The 25,614-nt window shown below is 28.4% G+C and overlaps 2 protein-coding genes and 1 long non-coding RNA gene across 6 annotated transcripts; 2 read left to right on the top strand and 1 right to left on the bottom strand.

The window, feature by feature from the left end:
- The first annotated feature begins 46 nt into the window (after nt 1–46).
- Nucleotides 47–5,298, top strand: LOC141534364 (uncharacterized). Its single transcript, XM_074253684.1, has 6 exons — nt 47–187; nt 253–377; nt 466–631; nt 1,566–1,687; nt 1,988–2,113; nt 2,931–5,298. Exons 1-6 carry the CDS (start codon nt 82–84, stop codon nt 3,078–3,080), a joined length of 795 nt encoding a protein of 264 aa, XP_074109785.1. The 5' UTR covers nt 47–81; the 3' UTR covers nt 3,081–5,298.
- Eif4g (eukaryotic translation initiation factor 4 gamma) lies at nt 3,184–25,591 on the bottom strand. 3 transcript variants are annotated; one of them, XM_074253592.1, is made up of 19 exons: nt 24,638–25,591; nt 17,309–17,670; nt 16,966–17,229; nt 16,763–16,886; nt 16,483–16,680; nt 16,216–16,403; nt 15,277–16,123; nt 10,865–11,715; nt 10,695–10,799; nt 9,457–10,489; nt 9,074–9,344; nt 8,934–8,986; nt 8,540–8,844; nt 8,240–8,412; nt 8,050–8,129; nt 7,435–7,808; nt 7,187–7,262; nt 6,953–7,102; nt 3,184–6,859 (listed from the first exon to the last, which is right to left on the bottom strand). In XM_074253592.1, the coding sequence occupies exons 1-19, from the start codon at nt 24,921–24,923 to the stop codon at nt 6,672–6,674; spliced, it is 5,928 nt and encodes a 1,975-aa protein (XP_074109693.1). In that variant the 5' UTR covers nt 24,924–25,591; the 3' UTR covers nt 3,184–6,671. The 3 variants fall into 3 exon arrangements, with proteins under 3 accessions (XP_074109693.1, XP_074109694.1, XP_074109692.1); XM_074253593.1 differs by lacking the exon at nt 24,638–25,591 and adding an exon at nt 21,753–22,066; XM_074253591.1 differs by lacking the exon at nt 24,638–25,591 and adding an exon at nt 17,877–18,408.
- On the top strand, nt 18,715–22,177 carry LOC141534365 (uncharacterized). Of its 2 annotated transcripts, none has more exons than XR_012480399.1 (4): nt 18,715–19,630; nt 19,708–19,905; nt 20,466–21,698; nt 22,061–22,075. It is a non-coding gene; the product is annotated as an uncharacterized LOC141534365 (long non-coding RNA). The 2 variants fall into 2 exon arrangements; XR_012480400.1 differs by having other exon boundaries at nt 19,292–19,630; nt 20,466–21,607; nt 22,061–22,177.
- Nucleotides 25,592–25,614: the final 23 nt, after the last annotated feature.

Here is a 25,614-nt window from a genome sequence, read left to right as displayed (position 1 = left end):
ACGTTGATCCAGAATTCTCTCAATTCATGTGTAATTCTTGAAGGTCGCTGATTGAAATAAAATTTTGGATATTATTCAAACATGCTGATATATTTATTATTTTTCTTGTCAATATTTAAAATTGAAGCGCTCCTCCAAAATGAAGAGGACTGTGAAACTCTTTTATCAGAAGTTCATTTAACGAAAGGTAAATTTTTTTTTCTAATTATTAATATTAAAAAAAAAAATTAATTAAATTTTTTGTGATTGCAGATGAATATGACAATGACGGAGGGCTTGTTAGAACCTGCAGTGATGACGTATCTGTTACTAAATGCGAAGGATATTGCAATTCACAAGTCCAACCGAGTGTCATTTCATCAACGGGCTTCGTCAAGGTAATTATTGCTGCTAAGTATTAAGTAATTGATGAAATATGAGTTGTAAAAATAATACTAAATTGATGTTTGGTTCTATTTATTTTAGGAGTGCTACTGCTGTCGTGAGAGCTACCTCAAAGAAAAAGTTGTCAAGCTTAACCATTGTTATAACCCAGACGGTGAAAAACTGGAAACTGATAAATTTGCTACTATGGAAATAAAACTCCAGGAGCCAGCTGATTGTAAATGTTACAAATGTACCGACTTTTTGCGTTGAAAATTATTTATATGGAAATTATTAATTTTGTGTAACATGATAATGATGATGAATAAAATTTAATCTATTGCAAAGATAAATTTTGTTTTGATCTTTTATTTTAAATTACTCAAAAATTAAAAAGTTTGTGAATTAATTTAAAAAGTCTAATCTTTAAAATTAATGAATTAAAAAGGATTTTTCTTTTTCATTAAAATTTATAAATTAATTAAATAAATAAAAATATTTAATTTAAAAATTTTCAAAACCAGTTATGAAAATAAAATAATAAACTATAAAATAAGAATTTATTAGTTATTTGACAACTGATTAACAGAAAAAAAATATAAGGAAGACTATTTTTAGCAATCAAATAATTTTTTTATGATAAATTCTACTTAAAAAATTCAGTATTGAATTAAATTCTATCAAAAAATTGTTTAGAGAATAAAATAAAAGGAAATTCATTAAATAAATTATACTTTTTCTTCTAAATAACCATAAACAGAGGTCAGTAATTTATGGCAGTGTAATAAAGCATTAACATGGAATAAAAAAGAAGAAATAAATGTTAACAAGCTTCAGAGATTTAAGCTAGGGACCATTACAAGAACTGTTACTTAAATTCATCCCCTCTTTAAGTAAAGTGGCTAATGTGCGGGTATAATGGGGCTAACTTAAGGGATATAAGAGTTTGTGATACATTTTATAAATGCAGTGTTGTTATTTTTCTGCTACAAACCATTTATCAGTTGATCATAGTCGTAGCTTTCATGATTCAATTTTCAGTATAAATATAAAAATTTCTACGTGACAATTGAAGTTATTTTAATTGTAATTATAAATAAAAAAAATTAATAATAACAAATAAAAGTACTTAAAAATGTTTACTTACACAGCAAGAAAATTCGGTCTGCTGCTACTTTTAATTTCACAGTCAACTGTTGAAGCACTTGTAGGTGTTGATGAATGTCAGGTAACACCAGTTATTCATTTACTCCGATATCCAGGATGTTTGCCGAAACCCATACCAAGTTTCGCTTGCACTGGACGATGTAGCAGCTATTTGCAAGTAAATAATAATGTATTTAATTATAAAATACTTTGGCACTATTTTTAACGAGAAGGTGAAATAAAAATTTTGGCACTAAAAATTATACACTGAATGACTTGAATAATAAAGACAGAAAACCTAAAAAAAAAATACGATTGTAATTACAATATTCAAATAATGTGTTGACAATGTGCGTGCTTGAGTTATTATTGAAGTTTTACACAGATTTATTTATTTATTGTTTTTTTAAAGGCTCGTGATAATTGTGTGTGTTATCATTTTTAAAAATAATTTATTACTTACCTGTATTTTTATTAGGTTTCAGGCTCAAAAATTTGGCAAATGGAACGAAGCTGTATGTGTTGTCAAGAAAGTGGCGAGCGTGAAGCTACGGTGGCCCTCTATTGTCCGCAAGCTAAATCCGGGGAGCGAACATTCAGAAAGGTTGTTGTTATTATTATTACTGTTATTTGTTTTTTTTGTTGTCAGTACTGTCACGTGACATACTTTAGCGTATCACATGATTATTACTCTGGATTTATATAAATTATTTATTTTAAAAATAATATTTTTTAATTTTTTTAAATAATACTTGCAGTTTTAATTCATATTTAATTTAAAAATTTGAATGTTTTTAAGTAATAACACTGAAGTTGACAGACAATAAAAATTTTTTTAGAATTTTGTAAATATTAAATTATTAAAAAGTTTCACATGTGAAAATTAATAAAAATTACAAGTGAAAATTTTTAGAAGTATTTTTTTATTGTAATTGATTTGTTAAAAGAATTTTTAAAATTGACAGCTGACTGCTAACTTCAGTATTATTTCTAAGTAACTTGAAGTCATAACACTGAAGTTAGCCGTCAGCTGTTAATTTAAAAAATTTTTTTAATAAATTAATTACAATAAACAAATGCTTCTAAAAATTTTCACTTGTGATTTTTATTAATTTTCACATGTGGAATTTTTTTATTGAATTTTTTTCATAATAATTTAAGTATTATAAAATTTGTAATGTCAGTTAACTTCAGTGTTATAAAAAAGTAACAGAGCATGCGGCCATTATGTGAAAATTAATTTAAAAATTTTATTACAGATAATTTATACCAAAAAAAATTAGACCAAAAATTGACGTAGAAATTAAAAAAAAAATAAAAAAATTGTCAAATGACTGCTAACTTTAATTTCATGGCCATCGTAATTAAAAAAAAAAATTAATTAATTGTAAATAATTATTTATTGTATGTTTTTATTTAAGATAACGACAAAAGCACCACTAGAATGTATGTGTCGTCCATGTACAGGCGTAGAAGAACATTCAATAATACCACAAGAAATAGCAGGATTCGATGAAGATAACATATTGACTTCTTCAGCCCACTTTTTACGATCATCAGATATTGATTAATAATCGTCTACATAATATTGATAACAATTAAAATAACAACAACACAATAAAGGTTCCAAATAAAAACTATAAAGTGGGTAATAAAATAAAATAAAATTGTCAGTCTGACATTAAATTTTTTATTTATCATTATTTTTCCTGTTGTCATAGAATTAATAACTCAATCATAATATACTTATGATTATGACTTATGATGATGGTAATTAATAATGGTGTTGTTAATGTTTATTATTGTATTTGTTCGGTGATATATGTATGTAATTATGCTCATATACATATACACATAGAGCGAGCGTTACGCGACATGTAATAATAGTAGGTATTATTTATTATTTTATGCTCGTTATATTTATTACATTCACACGCATCACAACTTTTTATAGAATTGGCGCAATACAACGCGACACCGCATAGCTGCTTATTATTTTCATTTTCATTTTATTTTTTCATTTTTTTTTTTTTTAAACGATTTTCATTCTTATTAATATACCCTTCACACTGTTTCCACCTGGCTTGCCCAGCGTACTCATTTGCGTAATTTATATGCAGTACACTTTATTCATCTTCATTTTTTATTTAAATTTCTTCATCAACAAGTGTCATTTTAAAAGACACTGAGATTTTTTGAAAAGAAAAAAAAATTCTTAATTTAATATTATTATCATAATAATAATAATAATAGTCATTACCAGTATATTCTACATTTTTCTAATTAATAACTAATATTTACAAGAAGTAATAAATTCATTTCATTTTCAAAGTTCAATTCACTTTTCTATTTTTTTTTTCTTTTAATATTATACTTATTTTATTTTATTTCATACGCACGTTTTATTTCAATTTTTATTTTAACCTTCGCTCATCCTATTTTATTTATACGCATTTTCCTTTCATGCACAATCTGTCTTGCCTATTTATTTTATTTTATATTAATTAATTATTTATCCAGTTAACAACTTCTGTATTTCATTTACAAATTAAACTAGTTATTTATTTTATCATATTTTAATGAAAGGCATAAATACCCGGAAAAAAATTAACCACGATGAGAATTAATCAATTAAAATTAATATAAAATGATTTACATTTATAGATGCGATTTATTTATTATGCAAAAAATAATAATAATAATATTTATAATAATAATAATAATAACATTCGGTAACAAGCAAACAAATAAAATAAGATATGTAATGTAATCAAAATGTATAACTTGCATGCGGTTCAAAACATTTAAGTATGAACCATCTATTTATCTAGACGTTATAATTAATATTATTATTATTATAATTATTATTATTATCGATATTATTTATGACATTTAAATTATTTTTGACCGCGTATGAGCCAGCGCGAAGATCAATTAAACCTTAAAAAAAAAAAAAAAAAAAAAAAAAGTCAACTAATTAAAATTAATTAATTTTTTAAATTACTTGATAAAAATAATATAACATTCGTAAATAACAAAAAAATATATATATAGAAAGAAAAAACTAAAAAATAAAATAAAAACAAAGTCTTGCTCATTAAAAACATTACCGAACATACGTAAATTTACTACGTACATCCACAAAAGCCCTGGTTTCTTATACTTGTCTTTGAATAGCATTTTTTTTTTCTTCATACAAATGCATTTATCATTCAATTATAATTATTCTCATCTATATAGCTGGATATTTATACTTGTATTATAATTAAATTTTTATGTGTATGTATAACGCGACGGCTTTAATAAAATTTGTTTTTAAAATTTTTGACGTTTAACTGTTTGAATTATTTACATGTGAATAATATATCTGCTTGTGATTTATATACATAGCGTGTTATTACGGTGATCATTTGGGAGGTAAAAAAAATTTTGAATATTAGATTTTTTTTATCATTAACACGTGTATGTAAATATAATTCACATGAGAAATACAATTCGCAAGGCAATCTATAATAATAATAATAATAATAATAATAATAATAATAATAATAATAATAATAATAATAATAAAAATAATAAAAATAAAAATAATAATAATAATTATAATAATAATAATATTTTTACAAATATATCGCGTTTTATTTTGCAAAAAAATAAAAATTTGAATATGAAATGTATCTATATACTTAACGGCAAATTGAAAATTAGAGAACATCATTTGGTGTTTTTATTTTCTCTTTTTGTACGACCATGTTTTTTGTTTTTTTTTTTTTTTTTTTTTTTTTGTTTCCCCAGTAAATAACGCATATATATTTACGAATAGACGTTATCGTCCTTTAAATCGTTGGATTTTATTACTGATTTTTATTTAAATTATTACTCTTAAAAACTGTAATTATATTATATTATTTATATATTTATATTTTTTTTTATGTAAAAATCAGTTTAATTATTTTATCTAAATTATGTGGGAGTCAAACACTAAGAAACTAGTGCGATCCATTGAGGATTTACGTTAATTCATTTGAAAATTTATAATTTCATTAATCTTCTATCTACGAACAGTGTACGTGTGTATCTCGATGATCTTAGCCATCGGGTTTATTTATTCGATTACTTAAATCGAAGAATAATTACTTTTTCACCAAAGCACAATTGTTTTCATTCTACACACATTCATTTATGTCATGATCCTAAGTCGATGTATACAAATTATCATTTAAATCATTTTATCTTATTAATTACTTCACGCTTGCTAATAATTGTCATAGTCATAAATATAAAGACGCTCACGTGTGACATTTAATCGCGGTTTCATTCTCACATAATTTTTTTTTTTTGCTTTTTATTTTTAATCTGTTAATAATAAATATACATGACAAGTTTTAAAAAATATTAATACCATCAATTGTGGTATTATACTCATTGTAACATTCAGCTGGTAATTAATATTTATTTAATTAAATATTTACCATAGATTATTTAAACTTTTATCTAAAAATGTTGAATGTTATTGTGAACATTTATTCAAACGTTCATAGTCAGCAATTGCTGCACATCGAGTTAAACTACTGCAACGCAGTAGTTAGTTTTTTTTTTTTTTTTTTTTTGTAAAATATTTATATTTTACCTAGATTAATATAAATATATTAGACCATATATATTTGTTTGTCTTTACAATAGAAGAGAAAATTTATCTTTTCATTCTTCATCATTTTTTTTTTATTTTTTCATTTGCGGATTTTTGTTTTATGCAGCAAAAGTCACGTTATATTGTTTACACGTGTTATATCTTTTATACTTTTTAGTACAGACATTTCAATTATGAAATAGAGTTAATTGCTTTAGTCAAATATCTTATAAACATGAGCATAAATTACCGAAGCAATTCCAGTGACAATTTTAAAAACAATAATTATATAAGTGTAATAATAAAATAATAATATAATAACTAATTTATTTAGAAAAGAAATAAAATCGTAATTTAAATATATCAATATCGAATATATCAAAACAATATCTCTTACGAGAATTATAGTAATATAAAAAAAAAGAATTTTTTAATTTTTTATTTATTATTTTAAAATTTTTCACTTCATACGCAAGATTATTTCAACTAATAATATAGTTATAGTTAGTATATAGCTATCCGAGGGTATATCTCACGCTTCTTCGCTCGATTCGTCGGGTATTTCCCGGAGATTTACGAAAAATGATGTAAGAGACGTTACAGCTATCGAGTGTCCTAGCGCCGTTTCTGCTGGATCTGTACATTGCTGCCAGGCTAAGAATGCATCGTCGGATATCAAATCTTCATTGTATACTGCGTCAATAATATTACTAAGGATACCTATAGATAAAAAATATTCCATATAAATCCATTAATTTCCTTACAAAAAATTAATACTTAAAAATAAATTTTTTATTGAATAAAATTATTTACCCCGTGGAAAATCTATCTTGTGAAGATGCGACTGTATCGCATAGAGACATTGGAGCTCAAGCTGAGGCTCTGTGTCGACATACCGTCTTATTATCGGTAACCAACTTTTCAACACTGGAGTGTTGAGTTTATATCCATTTACACTTTTTTCTAAAATAACATTACATACATTATTAGCTAAAGAAATAATTTTTTTAAAATTACGATAAAAGAATTAAAAAAAAAAACTCTTACCAACAGAAACCATGAGAATAGCGGTTGTCAAAGTTCTCACAAATTGAGGTTCTTTTAATCGTTGACCAACATTGAGCTGATGAAAAGAATTTATTAAAATTGATTCATAATTTTTATAATTAAATTTTAGTTAATTTTTTTAATTAATGTTATTTAATTTTATATGTTCTTTGATATATATTGCCGACAAGCGTAAGTTGATAAATAAATAAATAATATTAAAAAAATAATCATTCTTAAAAACTTACATTGATCCAACTTGTGATATTGTCAAAGTCACTCTCTCTCATCAATTTTACAAGATGATCGCAAACATCTGCGTAAGACATATTACTGTCTCCAGACGTCATTTCGTCAAATGAGCCACTGCTTCCTTTTGACATAAATTGTAAGTTATGGCTCTGAATCATCTTGTCAAGATTTTCACGTTTTGGATCCACAAAATCACTCCATTGGAGTTCACTTCGGTCCCAATTGTCAACAACCCATTTAGGTCCTTTTTCCTTGGCTAATGTTGCTAAAAGTCCACCTAATACTAGGCTACACGTTCCTGAACTCTTTAGCACTGCTAAAGTTTTCTTCAATTCGGAAAATGGATGAACTCCATATATCACCATTTCCGCTGTAAATTTAAATTATTTTTTATGATTAGTAAATAATGCATTATTCTTCATTTTTAGCTTCAAATTTATTTTTTATCAGACCTGTTGAACATTATTCAATAACCATCACAGTAATTATGGTTAAATATTAACATCATTAAATTCAAATGATAATAATAATAATGCATGCTTCATATTTTTGGGTATTTTTTTTTTGTTAAAAAATAAAAAAAAAGTACAATTACATGTTGGAGAACTTACATAATATTTCTGTGAGGTATGTCCAAATCATGGGAATATCAATGACTAGGTCGTCTGCAATTTCTAATACTTTTTCATATCTAAAAAAAAAAATAATATGTTTATAATCAAACCAACATTTTTTTCAATATTTTGATAATTTATATACATAAAAAAAAAAAAAAAAAAAAAAAAAAAAATGATAACTTACTCCGACTGGAATAATGATAGTGAAACATAGTTTTCATTAATTAATTTAGATAGTAAGACTGAGAATCGCCTGCGAACTTCAGTCGATCGTTCAAGCACCTTATTAATAGTTTCACTAACAAAAAGTGGATATGAAGAACTATCAAAGCTGTCGTCAATTGTTTCCATTGCCGTCTATAAATATCGAAATAACAATTAGACATAACAAATAAATTTTTAATAGTTTATAGACGGACATAAATAAATAAATGAGTATGCGAATAAAAATTAAAAACAGGTATGAAAGATTAATAAAACTTACTTTAATAAATAGATCTAAGCTTGATATATTTGTACATTCACTCAATAGTGAATGAATGGTTATAAGTAACTGTGCTTCCGTTTTAGGAGTTTTGTTACTAACATTACTATTGCTACTTGACGCAGTATTTAACATCGGAGGAGCCATAGAAGTAGGTGGTTTCATCTTCATTGCTGGTGATGACATGGAAATACTTTGACTTCGTGCACCTTCCATTAATAATGAGCTTTCTCTAGAAGATGATGAGATACTACTGCTACTGCCCATTTGATGACTGCTTCCGTTTCGTGATCCTCGTGAGCCATCTAAAAATAATAAATAATTTCACATTTATATTTGTACCAATTATTTCCTTATGAAATTAGTATAACATTTTTGTAGTCATGAAACTTACCACCCCAAACTTTGTATTCCGTTCTGTACTCCCTTGGGCCTGTCGACCGTGATCTAAAGATAAAAAAAAATAACATTTTAATTAGAAAATAGAATTATTATACAAGAAAAAAAAAAATTAAAAAAATAAAAAATACGAACCCGGACAATGGTATAGGCGGCCGTTTGTCTTGATCCAGAGACATACTCTCAAGAATAGCATATTTGTTAGGAGTTACTGGAGTTACAGGTTTTCCTGACATAGCAGATGAAGAATTCCACATATAGTTATTTCTGCTGCCCAGAGTTATTTCATTTAATGGCATACTCTTGGTGTTTAGTTTAGAAGCTTCTACTGAGTAAGATTGCCTAACTTTACTGCTGCCTACCGGTGTACTCCAGCCACCTTCATCAAGGCTTGAGCCTGCTCCTCCTGAAATAAAAAAAAAAATGAATTATTGGCTCATGAACAACAATAATGATTTTACTGGATATTTAATTTATAAAAAAGGAAAAAAAAAAAAAAAAAAAAAACTGAGACTTACTTCTTCTTCGGTCGTTACGATCATCTTTGCCACGTGGTGTATTCATCGAAATATTATTTAATTGAATATCGATGCGTTCTGATTCAGCTTCTTTTTGAATCTGATCCATGGTCTTTGGATTACTGTCGTCTCTACGCGGTATCCAATTGCTACGTCTCAAGTCAATAACGTCTTGAATCATAAACCTAACACGCGAACTTATTTTACGACCACTTGGACGACCTGATGCAAGATCGTTAAGTGTTTGGAAGTAATTACTTAAATCATTTTTAACTTCAAATATTTTACCAATAGTCGTCAATAATTTGCACAAACATTCTAAATTTTCTTCATCAATATTATCCAATAAATGAATAATACACTTTTTCATAATATTTGCGGTCAACATATCTTGTTTGTAAAGTTCACCGATAAATCTAATATTACCGACAGATTTCAATCTTATCTGACGATCACTCTCTGCAAGATTTGTTTGCAAATCTTTTTTCTTATCAGCATCTAAACAATCATCAATTTCTTTTACTTTAACCAACCGCGCTGTTTCTTCAGCAGAATTTTTCTCAAATTCCATTTGACAACGTGTCAATAGTAATTTACGGAAATTAACGAAGTTATCTGCTTCTTGTGCAGATTTTTTCTGATTAGACACTACTTTTATCAGGGCTAATTCTTTACACATTAAAGCATACGCAACTGAAAAGCTTGGCTCGTCTACCGCTTTCTCAAATACCAAATCAATAACACCCTGTAATTTATCTTCCGAATCAATTTCTAATGTGCGTACTTGATTAACTAATGTATTGAATTTCTGAGGTGTCAACTTGTTAAGAACACTTCTCACTTTTTTATACAAAGCTTGCGTCTTCTTGTCGTCTTCAGTAAGTGTTTCTCCTTCTTTCTTCAATCGGGCCGGCTTCCACGCGTTTTCAGTCTCCCGTAATTTAACGTCTTCACGAAGCGACAATGTAACATGAATTAGGCCTGATTTGCTCATCTTGGATTTTCCTTGGTAGCTCTTTTTAGAGGGTAGAGGCTTTAATTTGAAAAACAAAAAATTTATAAATTAGTAAACGACCATTAAATTATACATTATAATTTATAATTATTTTTAATTATCAGTAAATATTTTCCTCAATGTATATATTCAGTCCACTACTTCCAATATTTTGGAACATCATATTAATTTTTTTATTTTTTATTTTAATCATTATATTATTTAATAAAAATATATAACTTACTAATTTAGGATTGTACGATGGTTTCATGAACCCAGGCAGTAATTGCTCATGAGCTCTAGAGTCTTTGAACATTCGCATGTCTAACGATGTATTACGAGATGTTTGCTAAAAAAATAAAATCAATAAATAAATAAAATATAGTTATTTAGTGTGAAAATATAAATACTCACTCTCGAACAGTCTTTAAGGACAACATCCAAATCTGGAAGATTTGGAGGTTTAATGCGACTTCGTGGATCATCCTGCAACTTCATCAAAAAGTCACGATCATACTCCTTTTTACCTGAAGTATTTTTGGGACTCCATTGATTAAGGCTGTATTGATACCGCAATTGTGGTACAGCGGGTTTCGCTGGAGCTCCAATTTTATTGAAAGGTTCATTTTCACTTTGTTTGTTACTATCAATAACTGTAGCCGGATTAACAGAACTATTATTACTGCCCAAAGTCGATACTTTGGCATTTTCTTCATTTTTCTGGGCAACAATAGCTTCCACTTCACTACTAACAGTGTCATTACTAACAATTTTAGAATGGTCAACAACATCATTCGTCTTTTGATCAATCATACTCGCACACTTGTTACTATCCTGAATAATCGCGTCATTACTAATTGTTTCATTGTCTGGAGTATTTTTGTTTGTCGTCACTATTAGTTTATCATCACTACTGTCAATATTTTTAACTAAACAATCACTGGAATTAATTATTTTATCCACTGGCTGTGGTTTTATTTGAGTCTGTTGTTGCGTCTTGGGCTCTGCTGCGTCGTCAATTTTAACTTCACAGACTTCTTTTTCTTCTGAAGAAATGTTTCGGGCGGGTGACTGTTCACTATTCAATGTCGGGGACGATGATGACTCCTGAAGCTCTTGGGATTTAATCACTTCTGGAGCCATGCTTTGTAGCGATGGATTCACGAAAGCATCCATATCCGTGCCTTCTTTTTCCGCACCCTTGCGATTAATATCTCGACCTTTAAATTTATTTTTATTTTTTGGCTTTTGTATCGTTTTATTACCTGTGAAAAATTAAAAAAAAATATATATTAATTTTATTTTTAATAAAAATAATTATATACTCAATTTTATAATAATATAAACAATGTATTATTTTTTTATACTATAATAATTATTTTAAAAGTTATAAAAAATATATTGCGCACTTTTTTATCCTATCAATCAAAAGTAATTGATGATTTAAAAAATAATTATTTTAAGCAGTTAATAGTATTCAAACGCTAAAGAAGACTACGTTGGTTGGCTTCATTTCTTTTTCGTTAGGATACGTTTTATTTTTAGAGACATATTACTCGGACCACACGAGATTAACACACAAGAAAAATATTATAAATACATATATGGATGGATATACATTTAATGTATCGAAAAAAAAAAAATTAATAATATTTTTTGAGTTAATTTTTTTAATGATTCTAATGAGAAAAAAAAATAATAAAATAAGCAAAAACGAAAATTAAAACAATAAAACAAAGGGGCAGGAGGACATATGTACCATGATCTCGGGAACCTCGATGTCGATTACGACTTCTCGATCTTGATTTACTGTTGGCACGTTTGCTACAATTTTTTGTACTCTCACTCATTCTCACTGACCTCACTGGATTCACGTTCCCAGTACTCGACTTACAATCGAACAAACACCGCGATCACTCTTGAATTTATTCGCTAAATTACGATCGAAATTCATGAAAAATATAAACTTATTAAAAATTTAAGACAATTAATAGAAAATTTTTAATAATAAAAATTAAATAAAAGGAAAAGTGGCTCAGGTAAGAATATGCGAGGCTTCACAGATCTCCGATTTCACGAGGTCGCAAGCAACTGCACTGATTCAGAATTTATTTATAAAACCATCGCGGATCTTTGCCAACGTCCATGTAAATTTGCTTTTATGAAAGTAACAACAATATGTCCCGATGAAAATCGACATTAAAATATTTTTTTTTCGTTGGCCCGCTTTTATTATCTTCACATATGGATTTATTTATTTTTTATAAATATAAATTAAATAAATACATATCACTCCACAGAGAATATAAATGATTAATTAGTTTAAGTTTGTTTCATTAACAGACTCTTAAATCTTTAACAGAAGTTACTCGAATCATCAGTGAAAATTAAAGCAAGAAATTAAAATAAAATTATTAAAATTCTATTTTTTTTTTCTCCTTTTTTTATAATTAAAATAATCCATTTACACAATCATCACCAAGCGTAATAATAATTATTAAAAATGAATAAATTATCGAGTTCATTTAATGAGAATTAAAAATAAAAAAAAAAAAAAAAATTATAAATAACCCATTGAACTTGTAGGTGTTGGATGAATGCTTGTAGTTAGACATAGAACTCGATGAAATATCAGCGTATACGACTTTCACGTATCTATTTTAACTTACGAACTGAGACAAACCAACAGGCACACGACATACAATTTCTTAAATTAGTTCCCCCAGAGTTCGAGGGCCGAGGAGCAGGCGCATTAAGACATTTATACTCTTTACTTTTTTACTTTTTCATTTTTTTATAAATCAGCTTCGAAAAATTTATACTTGATAAGATAATTTTAATATTTTCGATTTATTATTCCGGTGATAAATTCTACCGACAAAAAAAAATTCGCATAATAATAATTATTATTTTCGATTAATTAAATATATAATTAAAATAATCAACTAAAACACTCGAATTTCAAACTATCCAACTCGAAAATCCCAATATTAAATGTCCTTTCATTTTAATATCAATATTCTACCATATGGTCACGATTAAAAATATATACATACAAGTCTTTACGCACGATTAATTAAATCAATTAAATATTTACTTGATGATAGACATATTAATTTTTAATTTGATATCTGTGATTTTAAAAATAATTTATAATTGTAACAATGACAACAGTAAGAATTGTAATAAAAGAAAGAATAAAAGCTTCCAAGCAAGTTCGGCCGCATTCTTAAATGAGCGAAAGGTGCTTGCCTCGCTTTAATATTAATAGTGGATTTTCTTTTATAATCAATACGATAATCATGTATTCACCGCAATGCTGTATAAATTTTTTCAAATTCTCGATCTATTTTAAACAGAAAAATTTTCTCAATATTAATTAAATATAATATAATGTATTATTATTAAAAAATTTTCGATAATAACAACGATTGATTAATTAATTAATTTTTTTATCTTTTGTTCGTGCTACTGAGTAAATATTTGTTATTTGTCGGATATAAAAAGCTTGATATTTATTTAAATGTTAAGTAATTTATTTAATTATACGACTAATGTGTACTTTCAATTTTACACTCTATTGACGTGCTCATTATGGATAAACTACTTTAGTATTATTAATCATATAAAACAAAAGTTTTAAACGAATAAGAAAATTATCAATTCATTCATAAAAAAAAAAAAATAAAAAACATTGAAGCTATAACTATTTAATATTTAGAGTGTAAATTGTCACGAGTCGATAGATTTTTATAATTTATTGACATATTAATTTATATAGTCAGCTTTGGCAATTAAATTAACTTCAGATGACCCAATAAACTTAATTTAATGTCCGATTATTATTTCGTTCCTTATTATTTAAATCTTAACATCTATTTGACTATATTAAAAGCAATTATACATTTTAATTGATATTAAAGTAATTGTATATGATTCGACCTTGTGTTACGACATTATATCATTAATAAATTATGTATTTCCTCATACCGTCATTTTTCTCCGGTTTTTGTTAATGATCATTGCCCACTACTTATTTATTTTTTTTTTTTTTTAATACCTCAGGTATTCATGAAAAATATTTGAAATAAATAGTTGATTAAAAAAAAGTCATACATACGGGACAAGAAAAATAATTTGTGCTATTATCTGAGTTAAACGCGAAAAAATTTGAAGATTAACTCACCGTGTATTTTCTTTTCCATCTTCAAAGTAAATCTTCATCAAACAGATAATATGATTAATTCATTCTTATTTATAAAAAATTTTATTTCTGTTTTTAACTTTTTTTTTTTCCTCGTTAGCTTTCAATAGTAACAATTATTTTTTGTTTTCAAAATATTTATAAAAATTATTAATGTATATAAATAAAAATGAAAAATAGATTTTTTTAATTTGGATGATAGCTAAATCCTAATTGCACGTGATAACTATATAATTCCATGCGCAATTAGTATAATTATTACATAATATGATTGAATTAATAATAAAGTAATTTGATGAAGAGCACACTCATATCCATACGAGCAATGATTGAATACTGATGAAGGTAGAAATTGAAAACTAGGTTAACTTAAATAATTAATTAATACTCAAGACACTGAATTATTTTGGTATCTTGATATTAATTAAAAATAAATAATTACCCAAAGCGAAACAATGAACCTCGAAGATATTTTTGCTTTTAAATACGCGTATAAATAATAATAATCTTCTATCACAATAAATACCAGTTTGTCAAGTAATTAACAATAGTATGAACTAAGAATACATTTCAGACATAAAAGCATTAATGTGAGGTAAAAAGGAAAAAAATATTGTCTTACCGTCTGCAGATTTTTGTGGAAGATCTATTTTGCCTCCAACTTCAATATCAGGTTTGTCTTCAATTCTCTCTCCATTAGCCTTTTGTTGCTGAGTTACGTCAGATTGAGGTGGTGTAGATGTTTGTGAAACTCCTTTAGGTACAAATGGTTTATCGAAGACTTTTTTCTCCTTTAAATCTTTACCAGCCTCAGCAGCAACATGAGCGTTATTTGGAAGTACTGAGCCAGTACTTGATGGGGTTGCTTGGGATGACTGAAATTGATGTTGAGTGTAATTGTTATTTTTTCGTCGAGGTGGCGAACTCAATGAACTTTTAACGGTTGACGGTGAAAACGAAGGAACATTTGTGGGGGACAAACTTTCGGCGCTACTTGTAGTTTTAGTTTCAACCTCTGATACAGAATGAGAAGCTGATAACCCAACATTGTACTCAACTTTGGGAAAGCCAGATGCCGGAGATGTTGATTCAACTTGAGTTGTTGGCTGTACCTCATTCTGAGATTTAGAATCGACCGCTTGAGCCATAGTTGGTTTAGATTCCAGCTTAGCTGGAACTGACGAGTCTGCTACCGCTGTAGCTGTTGAATGGATTGAATCAGATGGTGCAGTTGATACGGTATTCGCGTTAACCTGCGTTGGCACTGTAGAATTTTTATTACACTGACTACTAACTGAATCTTTAGTGAGGTTTGACTGTGATTTTGCGTTACTTATGCTTTGATTAGAGCTTTGCTGATTATTCGTTTGGGCACTAGTGGCTACAGAATTACTCGTATTATTTGAGGAGTCTTCGTGGGCCGCTTGAGCAACACGCGATGCGAATTCGGCAGCGATTACTGAACCCTGCTGTAAATATAAAAATTTTTTTTATTGCAAACTATCGATAAAATTTTTTATACTTTAAATAAATAAATAAAAAAAATAATTTTGATACATACAGTTTTTTTAGAAGTCTCTCGAGCGCCAGCGTCATCATTGGAAGTATTTTGGGCTTCTCTATAAATCATCTCCGATATATTTTCACCGGTAGCTGGATTGACAATATCAATGATAGCCCTCGACCTCTTTGGCTTTTGATACGCATTACTCAATGAGTTAGCAGTAGTTGCATTGTGTCCAGCATAAGCTGATGAAAATAAAAATAATTATTTATTAATATCAATTAACTAATGTTTCACTTAAAGAGAAAAAATTATTTGACTTACCTGGTTGAGTTAGAGGTATTGCCATTTGAGGTATCGCCTGCGGCTGTGGGGTAGTTTGTTGAAGAGTACCTTGAGGTACAGCAGTAGTAGCTTGGGCACCGGCCAGCGGGCCTACATGTTGAGCGCCACTAATAGTGGTATTATTCGCTCTACTCGAATTTATAATAGCGTTTGGTGGTGGGTGAGTAGGGTAGCAAACTGAAATATTAAAAATTTATTTTTTAATAATTTAAGTAATAAATTTTTTAAAGTAATAAAAAATATTGTTATGAATACTTACATGTAAGTGGCGTTGTCGCCGGTCCTGTTGGAAATGGAAACACATTTTGTTGTATCAGTGTGTGGCCCGGATAACTGAAGAAATGTTGACCCGAGTGTGTTGGATGCCTGTGTTGCCCGGGAAACTGAAAAATGATAATAGCAAATTTTAATCATTTATAACTTATATTAAATATTAATTATATCAATTAAATAATAACTTACTGCAATTTGAGTCATTTGATTGCCTACGGAATACATTTGTTGATGTTGTGAAGGATGCATGTTAGGAACCTGACTCGGAATATATATAGTTTGTGCACCAGGCACATTAAGACTTGTATGATGTGCTTGAAACATTGCAGGTGGCTGTCCAGCACCTCCTGATGCACTTTGCATACCTACAACGTGAGCTACTCCACCACCTTGACTATTTCTGTGTATTGAACTTCTTGGCTGCACTGGTCTTGGTCCCATAGAATAGAAACCCTGGAATTATCATGAACATCATAATTATTATCAGCATCATTATAATTAATTAATTAATTATTTTTAAATGTAAACATACCTGTGGAACCGCTCTGGTTGGATTTGGAACATAAGACTGCTGTAAAGAAGCTGCTTGGGTCTGGTGGTGAATTTGTTTTCCCATTTCTTGCGGTGAGGGTGTATGACCAAGAGGTGTCGTGGTTGGAGCTTGACCCTGAGATTGTTGCTGTTGGACCCCAGTTGTGGGAGGTTGATTCGACTGTTGCTGACCACCAGTAGGTCCACTACCCGACTGTATTCCTTGGGTCGATTGACCTATAGACTGAATTCCAATAGAAGGTGGTCCTCTACCACCTGATACTCCTATACTACCACCACCACCTCCCACCTGCCCCCCTGGCTGGGCGCCGTAATTTTGTCCGGGTACATGAAAATCTGAACCTGAAAATAAATAAATAAATATATTAAAATTTTTTTCTTCAACAAAACAATTTTCATTTTACGAATAGTACTAAAAAAAAAAAAAAATACATTAATATAACTGTGTAAAATAGTTTGAAAGATTTTTTTTTTTGTGTTATTCATATGTACAAGTAAATTATTTATGACTGGGAGTAATGAAATGGGATATTTCATTTATTTCTTACGAGGATTGCCCGCGACAATTCGGTATTGCGGAGACTGTTGCCCTGGATGATGATGATGATGGTGATGATGATGTTGTTGCTGCTGTTGTTGCTGTTGCTGTTGTTGCTGTTGCTGTTGCTGTTGTTGCTGCTGCTGTTGCTGTTGAACAAGATTCATTTGTCGCAAATGATGTTGTGGACTTAGCGATTGTGGTGGTGGTACAGGTGGCGGATGATTATGCGGATGAATGTGATTGTGATTAGAATTATTTTGAGGATGCGTTGCAAAATGTGTGGGACCACCACAGTGAGGTAGAAGACAGTGCATCGGCCCGATACCAACGGCAACTCCGACAGCACCATCCTTGGTAACTCCGTACCTTGATACCATTCTTGCGAAATAATAATTTTTTTTCTCAATTTTGATTTTTTTTTAAATACTTTTTATCTCAAATTTAAATTTCACGTCTTCTTAATTTATATTAATTAATGCCGAATATTTAATTTTTATTTTTTTATAAATTTGCATTTTTAGGCTCTCGCACATTTATTTTTTCCTCAATGTAAATTTATTTAAATAATTAATTAGATTTTTTTTAATTAATAAATTATTTCACAACACTTTTGTATTTTAAATATTATCGACATTTTTAATTGATGAGAAATCGTAGCTAGCCACTCTGGCCAGCAAATATCGATCGACTCAGCCGTCGTCAAATTATTGCTATTTATTTTCATCACACTAATTTTCACTCGATAACAAACTGATAGTTTATCAAGTAAATATATTATAAAATTATAAAATAATTAAATTAATAAACATTATTTATCATAGCATTAACAAACATTGTTATATTTAAAATATTTAAAAAATCAATATTATCATAGATTTTATTTCGTAAAATATTTCATGAAAATAATTCCCAAATTAAATTATAAACTTAGCCATTTGCAATTTTCATATGTATATATAAATATTCCCACCAGCATTATTATCGATTGTTTAGTAATATTTTTTAATAAATCTTTTGCCTGTGTTTTTGTGATTGCAAAAAAATTTTTTTTCACTGAGTTTATATATCACATGCACACCCCGACCTAGGCCCTTTTCGACCTATTTAATACCAGTGAATTATTTTCACAAGCTTAATATTTCAGCCCGGTATTTTACTTCCCGCAATCATATGCTTCTAGCATCTTTTTCTATCCGATTTATTTAATTATTGCACTCCATTATATTACCGAATTATATATCAGTTATTTAATTCCAAACAAACGTATAAACACGCTTGACAAGTAAAATAGTACTCAAGGTACATATAATGCAAAATGGCACACTGTACATACACTTTGAAATATGACCAAGTGATAGTCGCCACAGGATAAGAGCTAAACTAAAGGCGCCGCTCCATCAATCGACAAAATATTCCTCAATCAAGGAGTTAGTTCAGTTGGCGGTTTTTACCATTAAAATTATTTAAATACTCACTTCTTGAATTATTTTCAAAAATAAATTTTATATCCGTAAATTTTTCTGTAAATTTATAAATTTTTAGAATTTAATTACTCAAAAAACTAGCAGTGAAAAATAAAATTTAAAATTTCCACCATTTTGATTTCAGTTGGTACACAAAGTCACGACATTCGTACCGCCATATGTCAGTTTATCCCTTCCTATTCTTCCATCACCAACGCCATAATCACCACCATCTTCCTACTCCGCTTTCTTCTCAAGCCAGCAGGGTGCGCGCGCATGTATACATATGTACGCTCATGTAAGTATTTATAGGTATGGCAGTCATATAGAAGATTTAGTGTATTATTATATATACATCTTTCTTAATCCCTCTAGCATGAAGCTCACGTTGTCTGATCCTGTACAATGGTAATCCACCATCCACCACAAATGAATAGACAGCCGCCGTTGTCGCATGTGTCTTGAGTCTGCTGCTGGTGGTACTGCTGCTGTTCAGTACCGGCGGACTTACGTCAGAGTCTCTTCACTTATACTTTTCATCACATAATTTTATTTTCTATCATCATCATCCAGGTATGTCTTCTTTTTTAATTATTTCTTCGCTTAATTTTATTTATTTATCTGTTGCTTTTTAACTTTTGCCTGGTGGAATTTTGTGAAAGAAAATTTTTTTAACTGTAATTTTAAACAAAAAAGAAAATTTTGTCACACAAGCATGCGCAATGACACTTAATTTAAGTTTAACATATCACGTTTTTCTATTACATTATAAACTTTCTCTTTACATGTCCTTCAGTGTGATTTATCAATTTTTATTGTAAATTTATTTTAAAAAAAAAAAAAAAAAAAAAAAAAAGTATTGTATCTTTCGAAAATTTTTTTCTCTTGTTAGACAAGTATTAAAGAGATTTTAAATTAAGTAATTAGATAAAAATAAATAATAGAATTTATTAAAATAATATTAAGCAGTAAGAAGATATGGTTGAGTGATTTAAACTTTAATTAATGGGCGTTGTAAACTTTTTATAAAAATTAAAAAAGTATGTAAAAGAAATTATTGTTACTAAAAATTAAATTTATTGCATAAAAAAAATGTTTAATTGTAAAAATAAATTTTTTTTTTTATTTTTCAGATCTTTAATGTTCCTATTGACGGATAATCTACTTGAATCAGTGCGCTGGAATACTTAGATCGATAGTGAATCGATGACAACAGATGTACCTTAATCTAAAGAGTATTCTCATCCCTAGTCTATCATTTATTCTAATTGTCTGTTTATTAGTATATTTCTTTTTGGCAACTGTTCATAATCTACTGCGAATGACTGTTATGTGTCAGATTAATTATTATAAGTAATTTCAGATGTAATTAACAACAGAACTAAAAAATAAAAGAAGAACGTGATCAAGAAGAAATGAAACAAAAAGGAAGAAATTTCAATTTGAGAATTTTGAAGATCTTAATGAAGAAAAGAAAAAAAAATTTGTGGTAATTTGTGTATCATCTGCGATCAGATGATAAATTTTTATAACTTGGTCTTATTATATAAGAATAATAACAATCATGGCAGTGTTACCTAATATTGAGTATTATCCAATAGTAAAAGGAGTTTGTAAATGTATAATATAGGTCATGAGAAATAATTACTTAAAATAATAATTTTAGCATGTAAAAAGTGTAATATTTAACATGCGAATACGCTTGAATTTATAATTTTATATTTTTAAAATATTTATTTTTTAAAAAATGTTTAAAAAAAAAAAAAAATAAAATTGAATTGTTATAAAATTTAAATGATTTTTAAATCAAGATTTAATTTTTAACAGTATGTGTTCTAATCAGTAAATGTCACGTTTAAGAATGTTAACAACGAAGATAGCAAAGAAAAAATATAAACTAACAACAGATTGTTACTTTAAGGCGCGTGGGCCTTCAAACCAGAAATTCCATCTACAGCCATGCCTGAAAACATTGTCTTCGATGTTTAACAGCGACATCTATATGAAATCACGATGAGAATTGAAAGTAAAAAATGTTTTTCAATCCAAGGAATCATAAAAATAAATTCATCATTCAACCGATGACGAAAATAAAATATACACACATATGTAAACATAAATACATGAATAAAAAAGGCCATATCAGGAGATAGAAGATATTCTGAATTATGTTGAGATGTGTTGTCTCAATTCCGAGAAAACTTATCAGCGGTTCACGATTTTTTGGACCGACTATGGAACCTAAATATCAATTACACAGCAACTTTCTATCTTGGTAATAAATAAAGTAAAAAATAATAAACTATCAATCAACAATCAGTAAAAAGATTAAAAAATATATTATTTAAAATTGAAGAGATAACTGGGTAATTACAGCTGGTTAACCGATTAAATTATTAACATATTGTGCAGTTACTCACCTATGGCAGCGGACATACTACAGTTGTAAATTACAATATTAATATTAATAATAACAACTAGATAATATACATATGCGATACTGATACGTGTTAAAAAAAGCCAAGACCAAAGTAAAAAATCAAACTCGCCCAGTCCAGGGGTAATCTAGGACGTATATTTAAATTGTTATCAATTTAAGATACTATTCATTGTTATTATTATTATTATTATTATTTTTTTTACTGTCTTTTTAGTTTTTGCTGTATTATTAATATTGTATTGTATTTTAACAACTAAAGTAAATTTTGTTTATTATTATAATTTTTAGGATCAGCCAGAGTTTCACAAGAGTGCGCGCAACGATCCCACACGACAAGCACGTGCTCCACTCGCGCACTCGTGGAAAATTTATTTATGTAAAACAACAGTACTTGGGTTGACCTTTGACAACATAAAATTTAAAAAAATAATTATGATAATTACTTTAAACAAAAATGCTTAATCGAGTTTCAACTGAAGATACTTCCACACACAATGTACATTAACAATTCACGTTTAACTGTTTGAATTATATAACCTCACTTTGTCATGGATGCGTGGTCGGTAGACGAGAGTGACAAGAAGGCCGCCGATACAGTCGGCAGACTACCGTACTGTAAGTACAAGTTAATATGGACAAGTATATACATTCATCTAAATAAACCTATATATACACGGCATTGTACATTGAGAAAAAAAAAAATAAAAATATATTTTCTCAATCGGTACAACAGACTTCAAGCTAAGATCTTTTTCTGTCGACTATATAAACTATCTTTTACTTACATACAATATACAAAATACATACATAATATAATTGCACATAAGTACATACATATAAAACTACTATACACTGTCTTTACTTTTCATTTAGTGCCGTCGCAAGATTGAGTTCCCGTGAATCCGTCAAAAGAAGATAGACATATATAATGTATTGCAAGAAGAAAGAATAAGAGAGAAGAAAAAAGAAGGATGAAAGCATTTGTCCCTCAGCACGTTGTTAAATCATTTATAAAAACATTTTTTTATCCATCGCATAAATCATACATTTATTATTAATTTTTTTATGATAAACTACTATTCTTCAATATTTTTTTTTTTTAATTTTAATAATAATAATTTCAAATAAGTAGGATGATAAAATACAGCTATTTAATTTTTAACACTTGAACATATGCTTTTGCTAAAATTATGTTAGCCGAACGTTGTGCCAAAGGCTAATTATTTTTATGTAATACTATTTTTTTTATTTTCAATGTAAATTTGTTGTTAGAAGTAAAAATTATTTATTTACAATATCAAAAATTAAAAACAAAATTTATCGATAATCAAACAGCGATAACTGATTTAAATTTTTGATAAAAATACTGTAATTAATAATTAAAGTTATGACAGTTGCGATGGATTAGTTAAAAAAAAAAAAAAAATGTATTAATAAGTAATTACTGACGTTTGAATGTTAATTAATAATCAATTTTATATCGTATGCACAGTGTACATATGTTAGTGTAAATGTAAATATATATTCATATAGATATTGTAAAGTAATATAGGTAAAATAGACTCACAGTTAAACAAGCACGCTTGACAATAGTCGTGTGAAATTACAACGCGTGTGACGTGTGGCTTGATTGCCACATGTACACTGACTACGCTCCGATAAGTACTTAGACGATCAAGAAGAAGGTCTACAGGTATTCGGATGGATTCGATGTACTTCGGGTCTATACGCGTACTACTGTTACTCTCAAGTTCGTCATTTAGTCATTTACTTTTTTATTTATTTTATATTTTATTACTAATATTTCTTCTTAAAAGCATCCTAATTTTTATTATCAAGCTATATGAAGCTACGCTCGAATATTTAGACCAATTAAAATATTTTAGGTGGTAAAAAAACTCCTAAAAAAATATAAATAATTTATATAGACTTTAAAATAATAGTTGCGCTGAATAATACATTTTGTTGTGAATAAATCACTATTGTAATTAGGATGAAATGCAATTTATTAAAAGCTACATGCTAACAGCAGGTGGAAAAGATTTCACCACGCGGTTTAGCCAACGTAACCTCGAAAATTTGCGATCATTAAATTATTAAACCATGCTCCAATTTTCTCGAAATTATTTATAAAATAGACTACTAATCTGTCATATGTTTCAATAAACTACGTCATTTTTTATTTCTTCTTGTAAATAAATAAAAAAAAAAAAATTCCGACAAATTGATTAAATTGATATATAACTTTGAGATTAACATAATACAATATGGAGCAGACAAAATATAAATTAATTCTTATTACTTTGATTCTAGTACCTTTAAAAAATATGATTTCTAAAATGAAATATGAGTATGCATAAATAAGTTTTTATCGCGAATGAAAGATGACATTAATTATATTTATTGTAGTAATTATATAAATAATAAGAGAAAGCAATGTAATAAAAAAAAAAAAAAAGTTTTAGCTCTTTAAATATATATACACAATAACGTACTTGGTAATCTACATCAGAACTTGTTGATTACAGTCCAGTTTCATGAGCCCCAATTAACCTGTAATCGATGTCAAATCAACAAAATCGACTACCAAAATTACATACTTGTTGTAACTATGGTTACGGTTGGTTCTATAGTAATATAATCCCATGAAACTGGTCCAAGTACTTATTTATTGCAGAAATAATATATCCAATCTTCCACCAAAATAAATAAATCCAGCTACTTTTTTTGACTCAGATAAATTTGGGGAAAAAAAAAAAAAAAAAAAAAAAAAAAACTAGCGAATTTCATTGAGTTTGTGAAATCTTATAACCTAGAAACCTACAAAACTATGGAATGTAAATGATCTAATGATGAATGACTTACCGGCATGTGAAACGTATGCCCTCGGCGTGGCAACAACGGCGTTGTAAGCCTGGGGATTACTAGATATCCCAGACTGATTGACATTAACAAGGTGTTGCTGCTGTTGAGGTGGCTGCTGTTTCTGTTGCTGTTGTTGATGTTGCTGTTGCTGTTGCTGATGTTGTTGCTGTTGCTGCTGCTGCTGCTGCTGTTGTTGTTGTTGTTGTTGTTGTTGTTGCTGCTGCTGCTGCTGCTGCTGCTGATGATGGTGATGGGACAAGTGGTGGTGCTTCCCCTTGGCAGGCATGCTGCTTACCGCAAGCTTAATCTGCCCTTCGAGCTGTCCTCTACGTGCAAACCTTTACTCTTGCCGTCTGCTTCGGTCCACATATAGAGACTTAAATAATCTTTTTTTTTTTTTACAGTGACCAACCCCAATTATATGCGACTGACGTTACTAATTAAATACGTAACACTACCGTTCACTGGTATACACGTCCGCAATTTGGGTTTTCACGCGTATTCCATACAATAGTATAAACCATAAAGTAACTAAAATAAAAATAATAAAACAATTATTTTTATATGTATCTTATAACTCTATTAGTTATGGTGATTATAGTAGCAGTAATAATAATTATTATTAATTATTATTGTAAGAATAAGAATAATAATAACCAACTCCCACTTTCATTGAAAATTTAGAACACAGCCGAATTTTCTGGTATCAGCCAGGACATTGGTTAAGAAAAAAAAATTCTAGATTTATTATTTATTAATGGATGACTTATCCACAAAAGTTAATTGCATGTGTCGTGATATTTTGTGCCAGCAGACATTATACGTTAACTGACCATGCCAATCACTCTTAACTTCTCACTTGGTTTATATTCGAGTCTTGTTAAACTAAAAAAAAGTTACTGCACACTTTTGGCTAATTAGCCTATTAGTGTACTCGCTAACACCAATAAAAATGACACTAGATTTATATTAATATA

This window comes from Cotesia typhae, unplaced genomic scaffold, assembly GCF_013202065.1.
Source record: "Cotesia typhae breed Kobodo isofemale line unplaced genomic scaffold, CoteBio_Ctyphae scaffold_13, whole genome shotgun sequence".
Classification (NCBI taxonomy): Eukaryota; Metazoa; Arthropoda; class Insecta; order Hymenoptera; family Braconidae; genus Cotesia; species Cotesia typhae.
The sequence above is the reverse complement of the archived record's forward strand: the minus strand, read 5'-3'. Positions and strand labels throughout refer to the sequence as shown.